General features: G+C 53.1%; 1 protein-coding gene across 1 annotated transcript; it reads right to left on the bottom strand.

Annotated features, from left to right (window-relative positions):
* Positions 1–5661: 5661 nt before the first annotated feature.
* Positions 5662–6048, bottom strand: LOC149356662 (uncharacterized). Its single transcript, XM_089577808.1, has one exon. It carries the CDS (start codon positions 6031–6033, stop codon positions 5662–5664), a length of 372 nt encoding a protein of 123 aa, XP_089433934.1. The 5' UTR covers positions 6034–6048.
* Positions 6049–11952: the final 5904 nt, after the last annotated feature.

Raw genomic sequence — 11952 nt, forward strand, 5'->3', positions numbered from 1 at the left:
GACTGGTGAAGGGGACGCTTTCTTGGGCAGGTTCGAAGAAAAAAACAAAGAAATCAAACAAACCAAAAGGAAGCCGTGTTTGTATTTTAAAGGAAAGGGAGGCAATAGAAGAAGCGAAAACACTAAGGAGAACACACACTAGGCACGCGTTAAACACAACAGATAAAAAGGAGAGAGTTCATCAGCTACAAAGTGTCCCAGGTGGTGCGGGAATGCCTTGCAGATGGCATAGACGCGGGTTGGCGAGTTGCGATGCGTCGCTGGCGTAGCGTTCAGGGAGGCGGTGGTAGCGAGCCAGGAGATGAGGAACGGAGGTGGGCACGGGAGACGCCCCCAAGAAATGGGCAGCTAGATTTGTTAGGTTGGGGCAACCAAAAGGAAATAAAAATAATATGCCCCTGCCTGCACCGCGTACGCACAACAGGCTTAACCCAATTGGAAAATAAAAGAATAGGCCCGTAGGCAAAATATATTTTCGCCACCCATGGGTGGAAAAATAAAATAACAGGGAAAATGTAGCGACCCACAACCGGGGGAGCGGGCCCGGAGAGACTGCCCTGATCTCCCCTGGGAAGTAGCGGAAGGGATGGGCAAATGGATGGAAAATTGGAAGTTGGATTGGGGACAGCAGGGATTTTGACCAGATTTGGTTTGATTTGATCCTAAGTTCCTTTTCAGGCCTCCTTGAAGGGCGAGCACTCAGTCCACCAATAGTGGGCCCTCGGCGTCGAGCCTACTCCCACACCACAGAGAATGTTTTGTGGGCAATCTCCGACCGTCTGAGGCAGGGAAAACCTACAGGGGCTCGACTAGGATCGCCTCCCCCAAGCCAGATTCCGCCACCCCGACCGTCCCACAGTACTAAGATGACGAATTTTTCACACCACTCGTTCGGTACTTCGGCTCTTACTCCACTGGTACTCGCACACGCAGCAGTTATCCTTTCACGTCTTCTTGGCGTTCGTGCCCACCGAGGATCGCCCCTGGCATAGTATGTGAAACTCCAATCCATGCTCCCACACATTCATGGTTAAGTCTCAATTGATGTCCGCAGTTATCATCACACGCTACCACAAGGTAGCATGTTGTCTTTCTGCGATTTCGCCAGGTCTACTAACGTTACTCAGACAACCGCCGGGCTTTCCCGCGTTTCGGAGCTTACTGGCCTCCCGAGCGTGCTACTTACTCCATCACTTTTCATGTTTTCGGGCCAAAGGCAGCTTCCCAAAAACCAAAGCTTGGTTCGCCCAGCCGCATGCCCCCGCGAGGCACCGAGCTCTTCGTGATCGGAAACCAACGCGTCCGCGGCTGGGTGGTACGCCCTCATACCGAGAGGGAACCGTGTGACTTTCAATTCTGCGAATTTTGGAACGACCGCGTCTACCCGGGCGATCTCGTCGCTCGGCAAAACAGCTAAGTCGGAACCGCGTCTACCGAGGCGCGAACACCAACGGCAAAACGACACAAGTCCCGACCGCGTCTATCGCGGCGACCACGCCAAAAGCAAACAAGTCGTTCTAGTCACCAGTTCTGCTTTTGAGCCGGATTCCACGTGCCCAGTCCGTCTCCCTTCTCGGACCTGCCCTCCCACATAGGCAACGGGCATCGTGGGCGCGACACGCTCACAATGTCGCGGAAAGTCTGCTGAACCTTTCCTGGGGATTCGCAACCCCAAGAGTGGGCTCCGGCGGCTCCACTCACCGCTGTGCGTTGCACCAAAACAAAACCTAGCAGCCCAAAACGCACCGGTTCGTATTTGGTGGCAGGGGGGGCCACGGGCAGGCCGCACAGTCGGATTTCCCCCCCATGGGCAGCTACAGTAGGAAAACTAGCCCGGTCCTGCCGACGGTTTTGACTTGCTGGACCAGCTGTTTCGTTGCCATTTTCGACTCAGGAAGGAGGCTGCACTACGACTGTACAACAAGCTCACCGATGAACTGGGAGGTGTACTGGTGGGCACACTGTGAGTGGGTTGCAGCTGGTGTCCGTGCTTGCTTGTCTGCCACCGTGGGATTCCAGGCACACACACAGCCACGTCGCACAGTTCCTCACACACAAATGTACACTGACACGAGATGACGTTGCCAAAGCTAGCTGCGGCTTAAGCACTTAAGCACAAACACACACCACGGGATGCGGGTGACAAGATCAACGGCGTAGGAGGGTGCACAAAGACGGTTTTGACTTGCTGGACGAGCTGTTTCGTTGCCATTTTCGACTCAGGAAGGAGGCTGCACTACGACTGTACAACAAGCTCACCGATGAACTGGGAGGTGTACTGGTGGGCACACTGTGAGTGGGTTGCAGCTGGTCCGTGCTTGCTTCTCTGCCACCGGGGGATTCCAGGCACACACACAGCCGCGTCGCACAGTTCCTCACACACAAATGTACACTGACACGAGATAACGCTGCCAAGGCTAGCTGCGGCTAAGACTGTCAGTGGGTTGCAGCTGGTGTCCGTGCTTGCTTCTCTGCCACCGGGGGATTCCAGGCACACACACAGCCGCGTCGCACAGTTCCTCACACACAAATGTACACTGAGACGAGATAACGCTGCCAAGGCTAGCTGCGGCTAAGACTGTGAGTGGGTTGCAGCTGGTGTCCGTGCTTGCTTCTCTGCCACCGGGGGATTCCAGGCACACACACAGCCGCGTTGCACAGTTCCTCACACACAAATGTACACTGACACGAGATGACGCTGCCAAGGCTAGCTGCGGCTAAGACTGTGAGTGGGTTGCAGCTGGTGTCCGTGCTTGCTTCTCTGCCACCGGGGGATTCCACGCACACACACAGCCGCGTCGCACAGTTCCTCACACACAAATGTACACTGACACGAGATGACGCTGCCAAGGCTAGCTGCGGCTAAGACTGTGAGTGGGTTGCAGCTGGTGTCCGTGCTTGCTTCTCTGCCACCGGGAGATTCCAGGCACACACACAGCCGCGTCGCACAGTTCCTCACACACAAATGTACACTGACACGAGATGACGCTGCCAAGGCTAGCTGCGGCTAAGACTGTCAGTGGGTTGCAGCTGGTGTCCGTGCTTGCTTCTCTGCCACCGGGGGATTCCAGGCACACACACAGCCGCGTCGCACAGTTCCTCACACAGAAATGTACACTGACACGAGATGACGCTGCCAAGGCTAGCTGCGGCTAAGACTGTCAGTGGGTTGTAGCTGGTGTCCGTGCTTGCTTCTCTGCCACCGGGGGATTCCAGGCACACACACAGCCGCGTCGCACAGTTCCTCACACACAAATGTACACTGACACGAGATGACGCTCCCAAGGCTAGCTGCGGCTAAGACTGTGAGTGGGTTGCACCTGGTGTCCGTGCTTGCTTCTCTGCCACCGGGGGATTCCAGGCACACACACAGCCGCGTCCCACAGTTCCTCACACACAAATGTACACTGACACGAGATGACGCTGCCAAGGCTAGCTGCGGGTAAGACTGTCAGTGGGTTGCAGCTGGTGTCCGTGCTTGCTTCTCTGCCACCGGGGGATTCCAGGCACACACACAGCCGCGTCGCACAGTACCTCACACAAATGTACACTGACACGAGATGACGCTGCCAAGGCTAGCTGCGGCTAGGACTGTCAGTGGGTTGCAGCTGGTGTCCGTGCTTGCTTCTCTGCCACCGGGGGATTCCAGGCACACACACAGCCGCGTCGCACAGTTCCTCACACACAAATGTACACTGACACGAGATGACGCTGCCAAGGCTAGCTGCGGCTAAGACTGTCAGTGGGTTGCAGCTGGTGTCCGTGCTTGCTTCTCTGCCACCGGGGGTTTCCAGGCACACACACAGCCGCGTCGCACAGTTCCTCACACACAAATGTACACTGACACGAGATGACGCTGCCAAGGCTAGCTGCGGCTAAGACTGTGAGTGGGTTGCACCTGGTGTCCGTGCTTGCTTCTCTGCCACCGGGGGATTCCAGGCACACACACAGCCGCGTCGCACAGTTCCTCACACACAAATGTACACTGACACGAGATGACGCTGCCAAGGCTAGCTGCGGCTAAGACTGTGAGTGGGTTGCACCTGGTGTCCGTGCTTGCTTCTCTGCCACCGGGGGATTCCAGGCACACACACAGCCGCGTCGCACAGTTCCTCACACACAAATGTACACTGACACGATATGACGCTGCCAAGGCTAGCTGCGGGTAAGACTGTCAGTGGGTTGCAGCTAGTGTCTGTGCTTGCTTCTCTGCCACCGGGGGATTCCAGGCACACACACAGCCGCGTCGCACAGTTCCTCACACACAAATGTACACTGACACGAGATGACGCTGCCAAGGCTAGCTGCGGGTAAGACTGTCAGTGGGTTGCAGCTAGTGTCTGTGCTTGCTTCTCTGCCACCGGGGGATTCCAGGCACACACACAGCCGTGTCGCACAGTTCCTCACACACAAATGTACACTGACACGAGATGACGCTGCCAAGGCTAGCTGCGGCTAAGACTGTGAGTGGGTTGCACCTGGTGTCCGTGCTTGCTTCTCTGCCACCGGGGGATTCCAGGCACACACACAGCCGCGTCGCACAGTTCCTCACACACAAATGTACACTGACACGAGATGACGCTGCCAAGGCTAGCTGCGGCTAAGACTGTGAGTGGGTTGCACCTGGTGTCCGTGCTTGCTTCTCTGCCACCGGGGGATTCCAGGCACACACACAGCCGTGTCGCACAGTTCCTCACACACAAATGTACACTGACACGAGATGACGCTGCCAAGGCTAGCTGCGGGTAAGACTGTCAGTGGGTTGCACCTGGTGTCCGTGCTTGCTTCTCTGCCACCGGGGGATTCCAGGCACACACACAGCCGCGTCGCACAGTTCCTCACACACAAGTGTACACTGACACGAGATGACGCTGCCAAGGCTAGCTGCGGGTAAGACTGTCAGTGGGTTGCACCTGGTGTCCGTGCTTGCTTCTCTGCCACCGGGGGATTCCAGGCACACACACAGCCGCGTCGCACAGTTCCTCACACACAAATGTACACTGACACGAGATGACGCTGCCAAGGCTAGCTGCGGCTAAGACTGTGAGTGGGTTGCACCTGGTGTCCGTGCTTGCTTCTCTGCCACCGGGGGATTCCAGGCACACACACAGCCGTGTCGCACAGTTCCTCACACACAAATGTACACTGACACGAGATGACGCTGCCAAGGCTAGCTGCGGCTAAGACTGTGAGTGGGTTGCACCTGGTGTCCGTGCTTGCTTCTCTGCCACCGGGGGATTCCAGGCACACACACAGCCGCGTCGCACAGTTCCTCACACACAAATGTACACTGACACGAGATGACGCTGCCAAGGCTAGCTGCGGCTAAGACTATGAGTGGGTTGCACCTGGTGTCCGTGCTTGCTTCTCTGCCACCGGGGGATTCCAGGCACACACACAGCCGCGTCGCACAGTTCCTCACACACAAATGTACACTGACACGAGATGACGCTGCCAAGGCTAGCTGCGGGTAAGACTGTCAGTGGGTTGCAGCTAGTGTCTGTGCTTGCTTCTCTGCCACCGGGGGATTCCAGGCACACACACAGCCGTGTCGCACTGTTCCTCACACACAAATGTACACTGACACGAGATGACGCTGCCAACAGTAACAGTGGCTGGTGTGTTGAACGAACACCTTGGCCGGCTTCGCCGCGAGGAGACTCACTGGTGGCGATGCTGGAGCTCCCGCCGCAACCGACGGCGAACCGTGCGCAAGTACGTCAGCCTCTGAAGACGGGTTGTCCTCAAGAGGTTGACAACACTATCACGCACGGCTCGCCCCCGCAGGTAAGTGAGGCGGCCTGCTGAGCCTTGTACGTGGCCTGCAGCCAGGGGTGGGCCGTTGTCGTCGGGGGCAGTGGCATCCTCGTCGTCGTCTGGCAAGGGGTCATCCAGGCACAGGTTATGCAGTGCAGCACAGGCTCCAATTATGAAGGCCGGTCGCTGCGGCTCATATAGGAGCGCCCGGTACCTCTGCAGGCACCGGAAGCGGCTCTTCAGCAGGCCGATGGCGCGTTCGACGGTGGAACGCATGGAGCCGTGTGCTGCATTGAATAGCCCCTCAGGAGAGGCGCACTGGGATGCCCTGGCACAGGTGTAAGCAGCCAGGGCTCCAGAGGGTACCCACTGTCCCCTGTAAACCAGAAATGACATTCAGTTAAGCATGGCCTTTGTCGTTGTCACTCTCAACACCCTCTATACAATAGAACATTCATAGCAGGTAGCCCACAGTCAAGCTTTGCTGAACTTGAAAGTCATGGGAGTGCAGACAATGCATAATTTAGATGTTTAAGGGAGCACCGTTGTAAGAACAGCCTAACTTCTTACTGATATAAATTACGACCGCAGAAGTGTAATACCGTCGTCTGCCTGCTGCCTTGGCTTCGTAGGCAGCAAGTAAGCACTTGAACAAAACGTGTGTGTTGTATTTCACCGGCAACAATTAACATAACGACGACAATACACGCCAGCGTCTGTATCGTATTGCAACATGCTTTCGTAAGCGTAAACATGCCTGATTTTTCAAGCTTCCGCACATGCACGTTAGCTCCATATATGTAACCGAGGTCAGAGGGCTTTCTTACTGCTTACCGAGAAGAAACTCCCCGTCTGCCAGCAAGCCCTGCTCCACCACCTCACGGCGCAGCCACGAGTGGCGCCACGAAAATGAGTCGTGGTCCGACCCAGGGCAACGCGGGTCGATTGCGGTGATCCTCATTGTCGAGTCGCAGACCTGAGAGAAAACAGCAGCACAAGCTTAGTAGTGAACGCCCGCCGTCGAGGCCCGAGCTTGCAGCCAAACACATGCAGTAAAAAAAGGAGAACGAAGCGTACTCACGATCATCGTGTTTAGGGCGTAGCAGCCCTTGCGGCTCCAAAAGGCTGCCTTGTGGGCAGCACTGCCCCGCGGCGCCTTGATGGCGATAAGGGTGCCATCCACACACCCAACGACGCCGGGGATGCTGCCGTGGCGGAGGAAGCCTTCCTTCGCCGCCGCCTTCTCTTCAGGGCTGGTCGGAAAATGTACCCACCCCTCCCGCGACCCGACTTTGACTATAGCCGCTGCTACCCGCCTCACACACTTGCTAACAGTTGGCTGCGCGATGCCAATGCTCGCCTCGCTGCCCACGGCGCCCTGAAAACCCCCGGTCGCGAAGAAGCGCAGCGCGCACAACACTTGACGCTGCACAGACAGCGCGCTCACCAAGCACCCTCCCAGTTCGTCCTCCAATTCCTCGCACAGCCACAGTGCCGTCTCCTTCTTCAGTCGAAATTGTCGACGAAATAGCTCGTCCGGCAGGTCAAACGCATCTTCGAGCACCCTCCTACGCCGTTGCTCGCGAGGCCAACCGCCGCTCAACGCATGATAGATGGCCGCCATTTTGCGTCTGAAACGGTTTGAGATCGCCCGTTCTAGTCTCAAAAAATCGTCTCAATCGGCTCGCATAATTAGGCAAGCAACATCAACACTTCTGGCACACTTTTGACGTCGGCCGGTGACGCAAAAAACCAATATGGCCGCTAGTCACGACCGACCAATAGGAACGGGGCAAATCAGACACTTTTTGAGACACTTTCCGATTGAGACGATTTCGAGCGACTCGTAATCGCGCCCCAGGCAGGAGGCCAAAGCCCGCGAACGTGCGGCCGTTGGAAACAGAGATCAACGCGCGAGGAAAGGCGACATCAAACGCGCTACACGAGAAGATCGCTCACGTCCCGAGGTACAAAAAAGCTTGCGCCCCCAACATCTGTGCAGAATGACATAGACGCGAGTCCTCAGCTCGGTGGGCAAGCCAATCTGACGCTGCAATTCCCGTTACTCGTGGTAACTGCTTCATTAGTTTTAATGCAGGATAGCGATTTCGACGTGATTAAAGATTCTTACTTGACAAGAAAAAAGTGGGAAGCTTCAGTTCCCTGTAAGAGTACGATGTGATAGCGTTAAAGGGTCCATATGGTCGCTAGGCGGTCCCCTGGCGCACCGTTTTGCAGACGTCGACACACTTCTTCAAATCATAAACTGCTTTATTGCACATCATCGTCCACATTATATAGTGACGATATTTAGTGACCCTCATTACCTGTGTGGTCCTCTAATGTAATTTGCCTGCTGGGGGGTTGGTGGTACTCGTACAAGGCGTCTATATATCCAACTTAACGCACGTTCCTCAGTGGCGGTTTCGATTTCGACTGCCCACATTTTCTTTTTCATATAAGCAAAATTGCTTTCCTACTCCACTACCTTCTCGACCAATCAGGATTTTCCATTGTGTCAACGATCCTGACGATGAGTTTCCGGCCGAACGGGACCTTTAATGCTGCCGCGTGAAATAAACTAAAATTAGAGGGGACACTTAAGCTGCCCCGTAAGAGTACCACGCTATATCATGATGGGTTAATTCCCGTATATGCAAAAGGCCATTGACTATTTTACACTGATAAATCCTTGGGAGTCCTCATACCCCTCCTCTCGCACTGGTGCAGTGGTTAAGCGATGGGCCTTGCGGGCCCAGGTTGCTATTTCCGAGCTGCCAATTATTTATTTAACTGCCACAGTGTGCAGTTTGGTCACTATCTGGTGGGTAGGTTGGGATGACGCAACACGGACACGTGACCTAGGTGGCCCATCCGCCTCCTAGGTTTCTCTCTCGGAACCACCTGCCAGAGCCACGGCCACGATTTCTCGCTCACAGCGCCGACGAGGACACCGGGGCCTTTAACGCTGTCGCGTTGAAACAGCGCCATGAAGCCGATAGAAGGCAGTCAGATGCAGTGTTAACGTTCTTCTTCCTGCTGCTCAATAACTAAAGAAATTATTCCCGGTAGTTCAAAAAAGAGAGGCGACCGGTGTTTGCAAATAAAGCGTCTATTCCACTGCCAATTCCCACAGTACGGGAAGCGTAAAACCAACGTAATTTATCAGACACCGTTACTGCCTATGAGTTCAAAAGATTAATATTGCCACGAGGGCGTTTCAAACCCGCGGTGGAGCAAACAGGTCAGCTTCGCCGGCCACTGCACGAGGGCGCGATGCTATCGCCGCAACCGACTATCGCGTCTCGTGTCTGCAACACACTTTCGCGCTGTCCGTTGGAAATCGCCTCTTTAACAACTTCCACCCGCCGCGGTGGCTCAGAGGTTGGCATGCTCGGCTACTCAGCAGGAGTAACCGGGTTCGAACCCAGCCGCGGCGGCCTGCGCTTCGATGAGGGGATTCTAAAATCCTAAAAAATACTAAAAACACTGTAAGTGTAATATTGTGCCACCTCTTTCAGCAGTCCATATCAACAGGTGTCCTTTCACAAGATTGGAAAGTTGGTAAGATCATTCCAGTCCCCAAAAAGGGCTCACCTGTTTCATGCAAAAATTACCGCCCCATTTCTCTCACAAGCGTCTGTTAGAAACTAATGGAACATATTATTTATTCGCACATAGTCAAATTCCTTGTCTCCGTAAAATTCTTTCATACTAACCAGCATGGCTTTTTGAAAGGACGCTCATGTGACTCCCAATTGGCTCTCTTTATTAATGACCTAAGCTCCAACCTTGATTTAAACGTTCCTACTGACACTCTCTTCCTTGATTTCGAAAAAGCTTTCGATAAAGTACCGCATAAAAGACTGCTACTAAAGTTATCGTGTCTAAATCTTAATTCGTTAGTATTAGAATGGCTTTCTAACTTTTTGACTAACAGAGAGCAATTTGTCTATGCTAACAATCATTCTTCTCCACGTAACTCGGTCATTTCAGGTGTTCCCCAAGGTACAGTCCTAGGACCTTTGCTTTTCCTCATATATATTAACGATCTTCCTTCCAGTATTTCCTCTACCATCCGTTTATTTGCTGACGATTGTGTAATTTACCGCCCAATCACTAACAGTACTGACGCTGGCATTCTTCAACAAGATCTTAACCGAATCCAAACTTGGTGCGAACGTTGGTTAGTCTCTCAATATTTCCAAAACATGTTTAATCTCATTCCATCGTCGGCAGATGCATACTCCTTCTAAATACACTCTTTTCGGTTCAGAAGTATCGTCCGTCTCTTCCTGTAAGTACCTGGGTATTACTGTAACGCAAAACCTAACATGGTCATCTCATATCACGAACATCGCTAACGAAGCTAATCGTACCCTTGGTTTCATACGGCGCAATCTACGTTTTGCCACCCCATCCATCAAATCATTAGCATACATAACTTTTGTCCATCCTAAACTAGAATATGCTTCGGCAATATGGGATCCTCACCAGTCTAACCTCTCTTTAACCTTAGAAAAAATACAAAATCGAGCTATCCGTTTCATTTATTCTGACTATTCGTACTACACTAGTGTGTCTGCCTTAAAAACTAAAGCTAACTTACCCAGCCTTGAAACGCGACGAAACATTTCTCGATTGTGCCTCTTTCATATGTTTTATCATTCACCTTTAGGAGAATCAGTCATATCACCCGCTTATCGCCTCTCAAGCCGTATTAACCACGATAAGGCCGTCTACGCCCCCACCGCAAGAACTACCGCTCATTCTCGATCTTTTTTCGTCACGTCATCCCGGGACTGGAATGATCTACCACAGGACGCCGTGCATCACATCAACGCCATCCATTTTAAGAACGCCATCAAGACCATTATTGTATAACTGTCATGCCCATCCCTCATGTAATGCCCCATACCAGGGGCCTTTGAGGTATCAAATAAAAAAAAAACAGAAATGGAGCCCGTGTGCTGTGCGATGTAAATGCACGTTAAAGGTCCTCGGGTGGTCGAAATTAATCCGGAGCCCTCCACTACGGTCCCTCCTTCTCTCTTTCATCTTTCACTCCCGCCCTCCTCCCTTTCCTCACGGTGCGACTGGGGCTTCCACCGAGATATGTGAGACAGATACTGCGCCACTTCCTTTCCTCAAATCTACGTATATAGAGGTATATATAGAAGGCACAGTGACCAATATGAATAGACCAAAGCTGCATGTCACCTATACCAAGCACCTGAAAGACGATAAGGCGGCAACAAAACATGCCCGAAACGAAAGAAAAATATAGCGCAGGATTTAAGCATTAAGCAATATATATTTCACGTTTTTTTAAGGCCGCCAGATACTCAATCCCTATCAATGCGACTGGCATGCCCGACTAACTAAACAAAATTCTCGATTGGCAAACGTTAAGCACATATCATGTGGCGTCAAAAAAGCAATTTGCTCTGAAACAAACCCGTAATGGCAGAAGAGCCCTCCTGACCACTTATGCGCACTTTATAACGGCTTTTAGCGCTTTTAATCTTGGTAACTGCAAGAGTAGATGTCCTTTTTCGAAGATTCATTCGTGTGAGTGTAATAAAATGACAAACATATCCAAAAATCTAACGGAAATAGTCACCCGTCGACGCACTAAGTCTGCACGCGCCACGATCACAGATCACCATATCGCTGCTTCAGAAAAAAGCCGGATGATGCCGCCACCATCGCTGGAATAACCGGGCCTTGTTTCTCACAGAAGCAGGTGCCTCTGCAGGATGTGGACGGTGCGGCTAAACGGCGTTCCAGAGCATGTCACCCCCAGGGCTGTACGCATCAACGGCAAGGTCTACTCGTTCGACAGTTGCCACACGGCATGGAACTTGGTCAACGTGTTCATCTTCGACCCCGCATCGCACCGGTGGGATATGGTGCAGACGAAACTTCCCGACGCTTGGCCGATTACCATTTCCCTCAACACAGTTGTAGCGTACGGCCACTGCGCGTATCTGTGGGGCGGCCCGACCACCTGGCCATTTTCAAGTGTTCTTTACCGGTTCGACCCAAACACGGTGGCATGCAGCCGTCTAGCGGTGTCCGGTGAGGTGCCCTCACCGATGTACGGCAGCAGAGCTTGTGTTGTGGGTCACCGCAAGTATATCTTCAGTGACTGGTATTCTTCGCCAGATATGCGGGTCCTTGACTTGGATACCC

Source organism: Amblyomma mixtum, chromosome 3 (genome assembly GCF_055824585.1).
Source record: "Amblyomma mixtum isolate Tamu chromosome 3, ASM5582458v1, whole genome shotgun sequence".
Classification (NCBI taxonomy): domain Eukaryota; kingdom Metazoa; phylum Arthropoda; class Arachnida; order Ixodida; family Ixodidae; genus Amblyomma; species Amblyomma mixtum.

Excerpts from the sequence above, each read along its gene's own strand:
- LOC149356662 (XM_089577808.1), bottom strand. The coding sequence starts at position 6,033 with ATGCGTTCCACCGTCGAACGCGCCATCGGCCTGCTGAAGAGCCGCTTC.